Source organism: Equus caballus, chromosome 8 (assembly GCF_041296265.1).
Source record: "Equus caballus isolate H_3958 breed thoroughbred chromosome 8, TB-T2T, whole genome shotgun sequence".
Lineage (NCBI taxonomy): Eukaryota > Metazoa > Chordata > Mammalia > Perissodactyla > Equidae > Equus > Equus caballus.
This window is the reverse complement of record NC_091691.1, coordinates 6925529-6941044: the sequence shown is the minus strand read 5'-3', so window position 1 is coordinate 6941044 and position 15516 is coordinate 6925529. Positions and strand designations below refer to the sequence as shown.

At 47.8% G+C, this 15516-nt stretch overlaps 1 protein-coding gene across 2 annotated transcripts in view; it reads left to right on the top strand.

Moving 5' to 3' along the window:
• The window catches only part of LIMK2 (LIM domain kinase 2), a 54945-nt gene continuing 39429 nt past the window's right edge, over positions 1-15516 (top strand). Inside the window, exons 1-2 of one of the 2 annotated variants that reach the window (XM_003365452.5) lie at positions 2-189; positions 10980-11079. In XM_003365452.5, coding sequence (XP_003365500.1) covers positions 174-189; positions 10980-11079 — 116 coding nt within the window. In that variant the 5' untranslated portion in view covers positions 2-173. Of the gene's footprint in view, positions 190-10979; positions 11080-15516 lie in introns of both variants that reach the window. The other variant, XM_023646837.2, reaches the window with a different exon arrangement.

The following is a 15516-nucleotide window of genomic DNA, read 5'->3' as shown; positions in this document are numbered from 1 at the left end:
GTCGGCGGGCGGGCCCCGGTGCCAGGTGCGGTTTGGTCCTCCCCGGGCGCCGTAGGCGGCGCATCCCGCTGGCGCCCGGGGCTGAGGTCCTCCCGCGCCTGAGGCGGCGGCGGGAGCTGAGAGTGGCTGCCGCGCCCCTGCTTCTTCCGCCGCACTTCTGCGCCCCCGGGACCATGGCCGAGGAGGCGGGTAAGGAAGGGCCGCGTCGTCCTGTCCCACCGTTATCTCGGAAGCCCGGGCCCGGGCGCCCGAGGGGAGCCGGCGGCCTCTCGGGGGTCTCGGGCTGAGTGGACGCCCCTGGGTCCGGGTTCCTTAGAAGGAGAATTTGGAAAGTGAGCACAGCACACCTCGAGGACTCGGAGGTTGTGGGGCTCCGGGAATTGGGGGGCCGGAGATAGAGCTGCGCGGGGCAGGAAGGTTGGGCGGCTTCCCGCGAGTTGAGGTCCCCGGGAGGAAGGGATGCTGGCTCTGCCAGGGGGCCAGCTTTTTTTGTGGACCTCGCGACTGCAGGTCCTCAAATGAAAACCCTTTTAAGGCAGCTAGGGGGCCTGGGTTCCCTTGGACTGAGTGTTTTGTGGAATATGGGGAGTACGGGATCCTCGGGCTTCGGGGCAATTAGGAGGGGATGGAGAATTGCCCCGGGTTCTGGGTTTTCTGGGGGAAATGGAGGAGAGTATGACTTTCCCGATAGGATCCAAGGCTTCTCGTGGGGTCCTGATGCCTGCGGTCCCCTGGGTCTTGGGGCTCTTTGCGGGGAAAAAGGAGAGGGTGGGCTCCCTTGGGGTTTAGGACACAGATCGAGGCTGGGGAGAGATTGGAGCATTCTTCCTGGGGAAGGTAGGCTCCCTGGGGTTTTGAGCCCTCTCATGGGAGCCGGGTCCTCCCTTGGCCTCTCTGAGACAGGAGAGGAATGGGGCCAAACACCTCCTGGAAAGAAGAGCTGTCTAAGGGTGAAGGTTAGCCTCAGGGTTAGGTTAGCTGGCCCTGCAGTCCCCTCCCGGTCACCTCACACACCACCCTGCAGCTTCCTGCCCTCCTGGCGTGTCCCCCAGCACCAGGGACTTTCTGTTGCCTGTGTTTCCCAGACACCTGTGTAGGTGGCTCAGTCTCTAGGTCGGCTAGGGTCAGCGTCCAGAAGCTTTCTAGAGGTGGCAGGAGGGACTAGTGGAGGAGGGAAGTTGTCCTGGATATCTACCCCCGCTTCCTGCCTTTCAGCCTGTGGACAGTCACTTCCTGCATCCTGAATACAAGAACCAGGCCACCAGTGGGTCACTTCCTCACCCTGGGAGCATAGGATTTTCTCATTCTTCATAATAGGCTTCTGGAGAAAGAGGGCTAGAGGTAGAAATGCTCCCTGTCCCTTCATCTTTTGTTTTTTTGGCTTTCAAAATTCTTCAGCTCATGATTTCCGATGACTTTTTCTAACCTCTGTGTAACATAGGTGTCCCGTCTTGAACCTTGATTCTCAGAAACTTGCAGAAGATCTTAAAGTACAATAGTGTTTATTACATTTTCTCTGAGTAAACCAAAAAGCTGTCTAGAGGCATTAAAGCCTCTAGATGCATTAGTTTATACGTTCTTCCATAAGAGTATTTGTTAGATACTTCTGTGCCATGTACTCAGCCAAGTGCTGAGCAGTATAGTGATGAACAAAACAGACACAGTCCTTGCTTTGTGGTGCTTGCAGTCCTAGAGATGGACATTAAATAATTGAGGTATCAATTGAGATAAATGGTACAATATTCAAGATAAACAGTTGAGATAGTGCTGTAAGAGTGCAGCAGGGGAAGGAGAGTGGATAGGGAATACTGTCCTTAAAAAAGCAAGTTTATGCTCATCCCTGAGGAGAAGTAGAAGTTAATTCAGAAAAGAAAGGGCGAAGAACATTCCAGGCAGAGGGAACAGCATAAAAAGGCCTTGAGGTAGGAAGTCATGTGGTGCCTCTGAAGAACTGAGAGAAGGCCAATGTGGGTTTTTTAGGAGTGGGGAGACTAAGACTCAGAAGTGATTTGTTCAGGGTTCCATAGCCAAATAAGCCATGGTCAGAATTCATATTTTCCAATTTCAAATTCAATACTTCATCCTCTCTATATCACGAACACCAGAATGAGGTTGCCCATGGAGTCAGAGAAGGAAGTAGGACTTAAACTTTTACTTGTTCTGTCCAAACTGTGTTCCAAGACAACTCAGATTCTTGTGTAACAGGAGAATCAACAAGAAAGAAATCAAATATTTACTGAGTGCCTGTGATGTCGAAGGCACTGGGCTGGGCCGAGTTTCACCTCTTATGAATTTTAGCAGATGCTAGAGCCGGGAGAAACTTGTGATAATGTAACTCCTCATTTTACATGTGAAGAACTGAGGCCCGGGCAGGAAAATGGATTTGTCCAGGGTTGGTGAACGAGTGGTAGAGCCAGGGCTAATCTAGGAGTTCTCCCCGCAGTGCTCTTTCCAGTATTCCAGGCTGCTTGAGACACAGGGCCTGGCGCACAGGAAGCCCGTAATAAGTATTTGTGGAAATGAATTTGTGGTTTACACCTTCAAGAAATTCACTGTCTATTGAGAGTAATTAAGAAAAAAATGGACAAATCAAGACACACTGTTATAAGGCTTATTTGCAATAACATGGAATTTCAAAGGTGGGAAAGAACTCTGTACACATATTCATTCCACAAATATATATTGAGTTCCTACTGTGTACCAAGCACTTCTAGGCCCTGGAGGATACAACTGGGAACAAAGTAGACCATATCCCTTCCCTAATGGAGTGTGTGTTCTGGCGGGAGAGATAGACAATGTGTAAATATATGAATATCATCCATTAGGGCTAAATGCTCTGAAGAGGAATAAAGTAGGATAAGGGCATAGGAGCAGTGGGAGGTCAGGGGAGCCTCTCTGGTTAGCGACATCTGAGCAGAGAACTGAAGCAAGGAAGTGCGCCATTTAGATATCTGGGGGAAGAACATTCCAGAGAGGATAAAAGAGAATGAGCAAAGACCCTGAGCCAGGAATGTGCTTGGCATGTTTGAAGAACAGCAAGGTGTCCAGGGTGGCTACCAGATTTGGTCAGGGAATGCTTCTTGAAGGAGGTGAGGTTTGAGAAGTCTTAGGTAGGTTAAAAAAAGGGGGTGGGGTCAGGATGATATCCTGGTAGGGAAGAAGCCTGTGGGAGTAGGAGGGAAAGGTGGTCAAGTTTCAAGGTCTTCACAAGGGTGGGGAATTCATATGTGTGGTAGAGATGAGGATTGGGAGTGGAGGAGTCAGAGGAGGTGGAAGGTAAGGCTAAGAGGGTGGGTGAAGCCAGACCGTGGAGGGTTTAATGCCAGGCTTGTGGAATTTTCCAGTCTGTAATAGAGACCATAGGTTCAGAGGGAGGAAGAGTCATAACATGGGCATTTTGTTTTTAGACTATCAATCTGGCATTGGTGGGCAGGATGGATTGGACAAGGGTGAGACAGGGCACCAGTCTGGAGGTAGATAGAGTGGGCCCTGAGCTGAGGTGTTAGTGATAGGAATGGAGAAGAAAGCACCAACCAGTAGGAAATGCCTCTTGTCATGGGCAGAGCGGCGTGACTTGGATGGCCGTAGATATGGGGTGGAGGGAGCAAGGTAGGATCCAAGAGAACCACAAGGTTTCAGAGCTGAGTAGAAACCCATCATGTTCAAGGGGCTGTATTAGGCTTTCCACATTCCTGGTGGGTTTCCCGCACCTTCTGGAAGCTGGGCTGATACCCAGCCCAGGGCTGGCATCTGATCAGTGCAACCTGGAGGGGGCTAGGGCTCAGGGCATACTCGGGGGGGTGGGGGGGCACCCCCAGGCATCACTTTGGCATTTCAGTGAGAGGACCTGTGAGAACTGTGGCAGTCTCTTACAAGTCTGTTTTCTTTCTCACCCCTCCCCTTTCTTTATCCAGTAACAAGAATTAGACTGTTTTACCTATTAATTTACATCCAACAGTAACTAGAACGTGAAACCGTTGCCTGGTTCTATTAAAGTATTCCTTGAGCGTCCACCCTGGGATTCTATTTTGTCAGATCTTTTGCCTGTAATTTATTTTTCCTGGAAAGAAAGTCTAAAATGTAAAGATATAGACTTTGGAGTTTAGCAGACCTATGGTCTAATCCCAGCTCTAACACTTGTTTGCTGAGCATTTCAGTTTCCTCTTCGGTAAAATGGGAACAGTAATAGTCCTTCACAACTAGTCCTTATCGTGGGATCTTTATGTTCAGTTCGTTCGTGCTTGCATAGTGCTGAGAACGCTGCCCGGCACACGATAAGGACTCAAAGTAGTTGGAGTTTTTTCCCTGTTATTGACAATGGGTAGAGAACTGCCATCTGGGAATATGTGAATTGGTGAACTCGTCTTCTGATAAAGAGATTCTCTCTAGGTCTTCCCCCAGATAAGAAAATGCCTGCTCACTCATAGCCGAGTAAACTCACTGTTGGAAGTGAGAACCTGAGTGCCCGAAAGCCACAGGAACCATCTGTTCGTTTGTTTCTCTACCAGGTGTCTTATTACTGTGCCGAGCTTGCCCTGCCCCTGGCACCTGGTTTGTCCCTTTCTGACGTGTGTTATTTCTCTACATATCCTTGTCCCTCACGCCCCATGAGTACCCACCAAGGGCCCCCAGCAGTTTGTGGCCTAGTCTGTGTCTTGCAAGTGGACACATAGAAAATATTTGCTCAATTTATGTTGAAAACGTTCCCTTCAGGTTTTAGAGGTTAGCGTATGCAGCTCAACCTTTACTCAGCCAACCCCCTAGATATACATGAAGGAAGGAAGAAAAGCCACTCTCAATTCATTTGCCAACTAAGTGCCAGGTACTGCGGGAGGTATTTTCACATATATTGTTGTTTCTCTTAATCCTCTTGGTAATCCTGTAAAGTAGGTGGCATTATCCTCTTTTTTAAAGATTAAAAGACAAGCTCAGAGAGGTTAAATAATTTGCCCAAGGACACAGAGCCAGGTTTCAAACCCAGGTCTAACTCTAGTTCTGCTTGACCCTCACAAATTTCTCCTGATGAAGAAAAGCAGAAGAGAACAACAGCAAGAATGAAACTTTCTGAGATGCCTATGTCTGTACATAGACATTTTTTTCACCTGAATGAGAAGCCCCTGGTTTGGCGTCACAGACTCTCAGAGCTAGAAGGAATCGTTTGACGCCTCCTTTTATGAAGGAAGAATCTAAGGTCCAGAGAATTTCCAAAGCTCCTTTAAAAATCATCTAATCTTTTTTCCTTAGACACTCCCTTTGGTAATATTTGGTAAGCTAGTGAGGTGGAAAACCCTTTGGGATATAGAGGAAAGTATCTAAAGGAATGTTAATCATTACTGTTAGTCTCGTTGGTAGTCACTTCATTAAAATGTGATCTTTTCTCTTTTGGCTGTTCCCCACAAGCTGCTGCCCTGCCCCTCTGCTTCCTGCTTTGTCCTGAAACAAGTGCAATTTATACACCTGACCTGCCAGATCCCAGGGGTCACAACAGTTACCATACTTGTTGTTTTGCACTCCACTGAATTGGCTGGATTTTGTTCCTGGTTCTCATTGCCTGGTGGAACATGAGAAGCATCAAGGATTTTTCTCAAACAAGAGGATCGGGTCTGTGCATGTTGCTTCAGGCTAGGCTTTATGGTCTCATGAGTTCTCAGCACTTGGGGATTTCTCACCACTTTGAAGTCTGAAAAGGACTAGTTTGCAGAAACCCAGCTCTTAGACCAAGATTAAGGTGAATGTTAGTGTCTTGTGGGAAATGCACGGGCTCTGAGCTGAGCTACCAGGCCAAGCCCTTCCACGGAACAACTGTGTAGTCTTGAGCAAGTCTCAGCTTGTCGGAGGCTGCGTAAGATAATAAAAATGCGACTGGTCTGGTAGTCTCAGAACTTGGGTTTGAGCCCCCCCCACATCAGCTTTCTGATGGTTAGGCAGCTCAATTCTCCATTTCTTTTAGAAAAATGAAAGAATTAGATTAGAGTAGATGATTTCTAAAGGCCCTTCCAGCCTTACCATCCTTGCATCCTGCATAAACTGAATATGTTTTATACTAGTATTCAAAAGAACCTGAAGGTGAGAACTTTATAATGAGCCATTTGGTACAATTCTCATCTTGTTTACGTTGCACATTTACCACTTCTTGTAGGCAACAAATTCCAATAATAACTGTCAGGGCACATTTTTCTGATTATTAAACATTTAATAAGGGCCCCTTATTATTTGAGGCTACTGAGGACATTGACTTAATCAATCTCCCTTTCTGGACTCAGTCAGTAGCCACTGTTGATAAGTCTGCAAATATGAGAGATAAATACAGTAGAGGGAGAGAGTGAACAAACTGGTACAACAAGGTGTTTTCCTGGAGGAAGAATTTCCTAGGCAGACTTGTCTCGGGATTGGTCTTCCATTGGGCCTCACGGAAATCTCCAAGACTTTGTATTATTATACTTCTCTCACCTTTCCTAGAGTGAAGGTTATCAGAGAGCTAGGATCATGGACTTTCAGGGCTGTAAGGGAGCTGAAAAGGCCAAGAGTATTCTTTGGAAGAACGTCTGGGCTTGGGAGGCTGAAGGCTCTGCGTGAATATCCTTGCTCAGGTAGAACATGATAGACTGAGGCCTGTGCACCTACATGTGACTTTACCTGTAGGTAGTCAGCCTGAGAGCCAGAACACTTTTGCCGGTTGAATCATCCCTGCTGACGGTTGGAGCTTATCTTTACAGCTGGCAGTTGGATCCACTTTTTCAGTTGGATTTGCCACACAAAGGAGTATCTGTTCTGCACCAGGCTGTATGCTAGGCCCTAGAGATTTGAAGATGATCAAGGTGCAGTCTTTGCCCCTTGGAGCTGGGGGTGGAGGGAGGGACTGGAGGAGACAGAAACATAATGAACTGTAATTACAGAATAAATAATATAAAGCAGGTATAGACAAAGTGAAAGAAACGCTGCCTACCTTTGGGGGACCATCAAGGAAGGCTAGATGTTTGATTAAGGAAAAAGGTGGGTAAAGTATGCTAAACACAGAGAATAGCTTGAGGTGTGAATGTTAGGATGCAAGAACATGAATGTGTGTGGCAGGAATAGAAAGTAGATCGAAATGTGGCTAGAGCATCCTTTGTAAGGGATGGTGAGAGATAAAGGTTCTTTAGGGCCACCTTGCGGAAGGCCATTGGTTCCTACAATAAATGTTTATTGAGGCTGTAGCAGACCGGTTTTGCTTCCCCTAGTCCTTTGGAGCTGACAGTAGCTGACTTTAATGATGTGTGGGGAGTTTGTATTCCTGCCTCAGGACCTTTGCACGTGTCTCCCCTACCCCAGTCTCCATTGTTATCCTTCCTTCCTCCTTTTTTTTTTTGAGGAAGATCAGCCCTGAGCTAACTACTGCCAATCCTCCTCTTTTTGCTGAGGAAGACTGGCCCTGGGGTAACATCCATGCCCATCTCCTCTCCTTTGTACATGGGACGCCTACCACAGCATGGCTTTTTGCCAAGCGGTGCCATGGATCTGAACCGGTGAACGCCGGGCTGCCAAGAAGCGGAACCTGCGAACTTAACCACTGCGCCACCAGGCCGGCCCTCCTTCCTCCTTTTTACCTGGTTAATTTATATTCATCCTTTAGAGCTCAGCTTGGAAATTACTTCCCTAAGTATTACTTGTTTGCCCTACCGCACCCCCATTTTCCTAGTTATGAACTTGATAGCTCCTTCATGCTACTTGCCCCAATTATAATTAAAATAATTATGTTATTGTTTAATATCTGCTCTATGTTTAATCTCTCTCTTGTTTGCTGCCCTTTTCCCAGCACAGTGTTAGACACATAGCTGGCATGCAGGAAATATTTGCTCAAAGAGTGACTGAAGCGTGTCCATTGAATTTAGCAATAAACGGTCACTGTTGCCCTTGGTGAGACAGTTTCAGAGAAATGGCGGGGGTGGAAGTCAGATTGCAGTGGATTATGCGGTAAGTGGGAAGAGAGGAAATGAGGGGTAATGTGTAAACAACTTTCTAATACATGTGGCTGTGAAGCGTTCGCAAGGGTGGTAGCTAGAGGAGAAAATGGAGTCCAGATTTTTTGTTTTTAATGGGAAAGACTTGAACTTATTTAAATGATAACTGGAAGGAGCCAGTGGAGAAGGGAGTGGTGGTAGAGATAGCGGAAAGAGCATATCTTCTGAGAGGTGGGAGAGGATGAGTCTAGAACAGGAGTGCCGTGCTCACCAGCTGAGCCTTTGTTCTGTAGACATCGGCGAGTCTGGGTGAGCCAGCCAAGATGGTGCAGGGGACGGGGAAGAGAAGCCAAAGACCTGAACTCCAGCTGCGGTGAGGCACAGGGAGGGACTGGAGAGAGATTGGGCAGGTGGAACCAGGTGGATGTGAGAGAAGCCAGCAGGGGTCTTGATTTTGTGTCCGCAGTGCCTACCACAGAGCAGGTGCTAAATAAGTGTTGATTGAATGGCTTTGAGTTTCTCGGGACTGGAGAAAGCAGGGCAGGCTCTAGAGGGTGTGGCGATAGAAAGTATCTCGAATATCCTCCTAGTGGAAAGTCTTGATCCTTTTCGAACTTTGGAAATAGCCAGAAGTTGTAGAGCCAAGATGTTGAATTTTTAAGTGGGTGGTCAGGTTACAGACTATTCCTTTTGGTTAACAAGTAAAAACAAGACACAAGGTGTGACTTAAAATAATAAGATTTGCTGGGAGTGAGCCAGCCCTGATGGCCTAGTGGTTAAAATTTGGTGCACTCTCCTTTGGACTCCCCAGTTTGCTTCCCAGATGTGGAACCACACCACTTGTCTGTCAATAGCCATGTTCTGGCAGCGGCTTACATAGAAGAAGCAGGAGAACTTACAGCTATACACAACTTTGTACTGGGGCTTTAGGGAGGAAAAGGGAGGAAAAAAAAGAGGGAGATTGGCAATAGATGTTAGTTTAGGGCGAATCTTCCTCTGCAAAAAGAAAGAAAGGAAGATTTGCTGGGGGTGGGGTGTGGCAGTTCACAAACTGACTCTGAAAACCCTTCCATGTAAGACTTCCAGAAATGTTTCAAACTGGTACCTCTAGACTTGGAAGATTCATTTGGATATCTGTGTTCTCACTAATTCACTGTCTCCCCCACTGTCCATAACCCAATTTGAGTGAGTCTCGCAGACTTTCTGCCTTGGAGTTTTTGTGAAGATGATGGTGTAGTCTCTGGCCACAGCCACCCAAAAAAACAAAAGGCCCCAACTGACAGTCTGAGAAGTTTAAATCCAGGAGGTGATGGGCATGTATGTCCTGTCGCTGTGGAACTAGAGGAGAGGAGTGGGTGGGTCGAGGTTTTAAAGCCTTCTGCCAGCTTATTTAACTCTCCTCAGGGCTATCTGCCCTGGGTGCCCCAGAATGCTGCTGAGCAATCTTGAAGTGCCCGGAGCCGTGCATTGTCTATTGATGGCCCCTGTGTCTATGAAACAAGATTCGGTGACTGTCACTGTGCCTGTGGCAGTCTAGAGTTACCCAGAGAGAACAAAGCTGCATACACGGAGCGCACAAGGGAGTCTTGTAACAACCTTGTCCCGCTTTCTAGGGCTGAGTCAGGTACCACAGCTTGAGCTCAGCTGCCCTCTTTATTTCAAGAAGGTGGCATCTGAGCCACACCAGGAGTATTGTGTTTTGTCGCTTTTGGAGGAACGTGGATCGACTCTGTGCTATTACCCATGTTCCACAGCTCTTTTGCATCCTTTCTCAGCCTTTGGTAAACGTGCCCCATCTTTCAGGGCTCAGCTCAAGTGTCAGCTTCCCCTTCAAAGACTTTCCTGACTCCTCTCAGTGGAATAAGCAGGAATTAACATGGTGGAGTGGGAAGAGCATGGGCTTTAGAATGAGCCAGACTTGAGTTAAAATGCTAGATCTGCCACTTGGCCTGTCACCACCAGCCCCAAGTTATGGTTCTCTCATCTATTAAATGAGTATAATAATCCCTGTCTCACAGGATTGTTTTGAGAATTAAATGAAATCGGGTCTGTGAAAGCACCTAGCACAGTTCTTGGCATATAGGAGATATTCATTAGATGTTTGTTCTTTGCCTTCTGTACCTATAGCTTATTTCTCTGAGCTAAAATAGCACTTTGTTTCTCCCTCTGAAATAATATGTAAATGAAAAATTACAATATGGAAGAATGTCTCTTTTCCAGTGGATTTGCTCCTGGAGGAGCATGGATGGTGTTATCCAACAGTCTCCAACATAGAGCTTTACATCAAGAAGACCCATGATGTTAGCTGAATGAATGAGCTCCTGGACTAGGTGATGGGAAACCAGAGCTTTTGAGGAATAGGAAAAGGCAATGATGTATTTAACCTAGAGAGAAGTTTCTGGGTGCTGGCTGGGAACAGTCATAAGAAAGGCTGACCCTGAAAAGAAAAAGACCTTGTTCATTTCATCTACTCAGAGCTATGAGCAAGGCTGAGAGTTCAAGGAAAAGGCAAGTTTTGTTTCAGTGGAAAAAGGAACCATCAGAACCATTTTTTAAAAATGGAATGAGATTGGGGCTGGCCCCGTGGCCGAGTGGTTAGGTTCGCGCGCTCCGCTGCAGGCGGCCGTGTTTCGTTGGTTCGAATCCTGGGTGCGGACATGGCACTGCTCATCAGACCACACTGAGGCGGCGTCCCACATCCCACAACTAGAAGAACCCACAACGAAGAATATGCAGCTATGTACCGGGGGGCTTTGGGGAGAAAAAGGAAAAAATAAAATCTTTAAAAAAAATTTTAAAAAAAATGGAATGAGATTACTTTTGAGGCCTTGAATTCCCTGTCCCTGGAGAGATGAGCAGAGGCTGGATGAGTGCTTACTTACCAGAGATCCTCTGGAGGAGGAAATTGTGCATCTAGCCGAGCATTGGCCCAGCCCTTTCAATGTGAGTCTCTTAACTCAGTTTTATTCTACACAGTAGAAATCCCGTCCCTGTGCTCCGTGCTGCTTCAGCCTCTGAACCCCTTGGTTTTGTGTGCAGGTGAGGATGCCTGGAGGTGTCAGGGCTGTGGGGACCACGTCGCACCAAGCCAGAGGTTGTATAGGACTGTCAATGAAGCCTGGCACAGTTCTTGCTTCCGGTAAGTGGGCCTGTCCTCCTGTCTTTGCCAGTGCAGTAAGGGCCAGGCACTATTTCATGTTCTGAAAATGCAAAAATAAGCTTCTGACTTGAGAGTTTCCATTTCAGTGTGAGTGAGTTGGGGGCAGGGGGCGGGGCGTGCCAAGGAAGGGCACATGAGCAAACGTCAGGTGTGGCCCCCGACACCAGGTGAAAGTGGAAGAGCCATAAATGGGCCAGCTGCAGCTAGAGGTGGGGTGGGGGGATGGAGGAGCCCTTTCCAGGGTGTCCCAGCGCCCTCACTTTATAGATGAGGAAGCCGAGGCCCAGAAAGAGTGACTTTCCCGCCGCTGCACTGCTCATTATGCAGGTGCCTGAAGGGCTGTTTTGAGCACAGTTGGCAGAGCCCGCTCTTCACCACAGGATGCCTCCCTAGTGTCCTGCTTTTTGTTATGAACTTTATTATAGCTCCTAGATTATTGTTTGGAGGCAGCTCAGTTTCTTGAAAGTAACGCAGACTTTAAAATCAGATTTGTTCCTGCCGTCTGAGGCTCAGTTTCGTCATTAGGAAAATACAGGCGTTAAGACTCTATCTCATAGACTCGTTAAGATTGAATGAAATCATGTGTACCGAGGGCCCAGCACATGGTAGGCACACACTGAATGGTTCTTTCTTTCCCCTGGGTGATTGGAATCCTCAAGAGTGGGAGCTTGTCTTTGCATTCTCCAGAACATAAAACAGTGCCTGGCCTGCAGTCATTCCATGTCGGAGGCTGGGTAGGCATGTGTGGCCCCCGTGGTCTGAAGTGGTGGGACTGTGCTCACATTCTGAGAATGAGACAGACTGCGTAGACAGGCACCATGTGCTGTGGTGTAGATTCCAGCTCCCGCACACAGCTCTTGTTGTAAAGCATCCTTCTTGCTGCTATCAAGTAATTTAATTGACCTTTAAGCACTTGCCTCCACCCGTAACTACAGGAACTACGCGGGGTTGGGGTGTGTAGGGGGTTGGTCTGGGGAGCTCTGGCCTCTGGAATAGTTGGAGAGGAACCAGCATTTTTGTGCCGTCTCAGCTCTAACTCAGAGCTCTCCAATCTTCTCTGTGGATCTAATTGCCTTGGTTCCTCCTCCTTTTACCCTCAGGCAAGTTGATTCTACCTTTACTATGCCTTTTAGTAAGACAGGAGCAAAGCGTCAGAGCTGTTAAGGGACCTTACAGATAAAGCTTTGGCTGACTCTTCCCTTTTGGAGCTGAGGTTAACCAGCAGCATCTGAACCTAGTGAGTTCCCAGGCCGGGGCTTGCCTTGGTGTCTAACCCAGATGGTCATATTTGTTCCTGCTGTTTTCCTATTTGTATGAATATTTTTTATCCAAAATAAGCAGGATAGGGTACAACATGCTAATCTTTGGGATTTCTGGATTCTCCTAGAACTAAAGAACTTCAGAACTAGAAGGGACTACCTACTGTGTGATATAACCGCTTCATATCACAGATGAGAGGCCTGAAACCAAAAAGACAAAAAGAGTTACACAACGGGCCATGGATGGCAGGAGCCGGCCTTAGAAGTGAAGTCTTGGGTCATTTGTAGATCTGGTCAGATGCTAGCTGTGTGTGTGTGAGATATGTGTCAGAGAGAGAAAACCATACACACAAATACATGCTCGTAAAGAAGTGAGCCACGATATCGTGGTGGATAAGAAGGCAGGCTGTGGAATGAGACTATCTGGTTTCAAATCCTGGCTTTGCAATTTATTAACTGGCTTTAGGTGACTTTGCTGAGCTTCAGGCACCTCATCTGTAAAATGGGGATAAGAGTGTACTACTCCCACAAGGTGGTTGGGGAGGATTAAGTGTGAGAACCTGTGTAAAGTGCCTAGCATAGCATCTGACACATACAAAACCCTTAATCATCAGTAGCTGTCACTTTATATTACACTATGTGTGTGTTTATATACACCGCCATGCGTACATTTATTTCTCTTATTACATACTCATGGGTCATCTGATGTGGAGGCTCGGCATGAATGTCAACCTTGAATTACTCTGGCACAATTAAACCAAAGATCATGCCTGTGAGGGAAGTAGAGCATGAAGATTCGTCTCCTGTTTACAACTTTGCCTCAAGGGTGGAGTGTCTCTAATCCAGCCGTATTGCAGGGGTGCATCTCCAGACTCCTGAGCTTTCCCGTGCAAACTGGAAGATGGGGAGCCCCTTAGACGGAGTCTAGTAATTTGCCGTGGGGGCATCTGCTTTGGAGCCAATTTGACTTTTGCCCAAATTGGAGGAAGATCTTCAGGGCTGTGAAGGCCCAGCCTGACCCCGGAAGTAACCTGGGTTATGCGGAGCATGAGGCATCAGCCTGAATGGTCTTTTAAGGTCTCTTCCACCCCAGCTCATCTGTGATTCTCTGATGAATTCAGAGTGTCTGGGTGCAGGCCTGCTGGAAGCAGGACCCTCCCTCCATGCTACCCAAAGCAGTTCATTCTTCATGACTCCCTTCCAACCTTGCTCTCACCCAGCTGGGCTGCAGTTACAATAAAGGAAATGACTTTTCTTTTCCCCTTCCCCCACACCTTTGTTTTCCTAGTCACAGGGTGGGGCTGGATATTGAGTGGACAAATTGCTGGGGTTTGGCCCAAACTCCTTCCCTCGCCTTCTCCTTGCACTACCCCTTCCCCCCTCACTGCGGCTACATCCCTAATCCTGCCTCCGATAACCTTCCGCCAGATTCTCAGGTACCCAGGAAAATAGGGAGCCACTTAGGGCTGGAACCTGGGACTGTAGGGTGGAGGCCAGCTGACAGACCTCCTGGAAGTAGCCCAGTCTGTAATTGTGCTGGCGCAGTTGGGCGCCTGGCCAGGATCCTTCTGATCTCTGGACACTCAGCTGACCAGCCCTTCTACTTCCTCTCTTCTGTCTTTGCAATAGGCCTGTTTAGACACTAAGTACCTCTGGCCTTTCCTTTCCTCGAGCAGTGTCATTGGCTCCAGAGCTGTGTCCTTTCTCTCTGAAGCTCTCCAGAACTGGCTCCCTCTCAGTGGGGGAGGCCAGGAAAGCAGCCAGGCTCACGTCGTTTGTTGCTGAGGTTAGAGTGTCGAGCTATGAATGGTGACCCGGCCTCTTGGCAGGTTGGCAAGCCAAAGAACCTTGACAAGTTTTCTGATGATTGCCCTTTCACCTCATCAGAGGTGTTTGGCCAAAGAGGAGGGTTCGTGGGCAGAGGGAAAAGCTGCCTCTGTTAGTCTTTATGGCCCCTACATGGGACTCTGTTGCTTGACCTGACTCCTAACAGCATCATCAGAGGGAAAAAATCCACCATTCTTAAGGCTCCTGGGAACTATTCAGGGCCTCCTTTCTCAGGGCCATGAACACACACTATTTGAGCTTTCTCTTTTGAGAAGTGGTTTCTAATGGCTATGCCCTTGAAAAGGGATAATGCAGCGAGCTCTTGTCATTTCAGCGGGCAACAGATCATTTCCGCTAAATTTCTGACTCCAGGAAAGGCCGGTGAAGAAATTACACACGTAACGACCAGAGACTGTGGTGTAATGGGCTGACTGACGACAGAGTATTTCTGTGGTGCTGAAAGCCATGGTCATTTTCTCACCCACACCCCCTTCTAAACAAGTGAGGTAGAATCATAATTACAGTAATAGGTACCATTTATTGAGTGCCTACTCTGCACCACACACTGTGCTAAGCATCTCACATGCGTTATCTCATTGCATTCTTACAATAACCTCATTGTCGTACTGGTCTTACCTATTTTACAAATAGGGAAATGGAGGTTATTTGCTTAGTCACAGAGCTACTAAGTAGAGTTCGCTGGGGTTCTGACTCCTGGCTTACAAGAATCTGTTTGCATTTCTGGGTATGGACGTGTCATTTAACCTCCCTGAGGCTCAGTTTCCTCTTCTGTAACTTCAGGGTAAAAACACTCACCCTACGTGCCACAGGTGGTGTCAGATAACACTGAAGGGTATTGGTTCAAAGGCTTCAGGAACTCTCAAGTGTCAATAAAAGTGCTATTAAATTTCCCCTGGGTCTGCCAGCTCCTGGCGTGGGAGTCAGTGGAGCAACTCTGCCATCTGCTGTTGGACTGTGGACGCTGCTGCTGCATTTATTGACCCAGGCCTGGGATTCCGATTTGCCATTTGTCTAGTTTATTTCTAAGGAAACAGCTGGCCAGTGGGTCATTAAGGCTGGCTGTTGGGCAGGGAGCTGGGACCTGCCTGACAGAGGCACAGGCTACCACCTCGGCCTTCCTGTGCCCCCACAAGGGACTCTAGCATGAACACAGGGTGGGACTCCTAGTATGTAGCAGCAGCAGCATGTAACCTTCCATGTGCCTTAATCCTGCTCTGTTCTTTGGGAAGAGACAACTAAGATGCTATGACAGAAGCCCCACAGCTGCAGTCTGGGGCAGGGATAGAAAGGGGTGGGGGTGGGGGTGGGG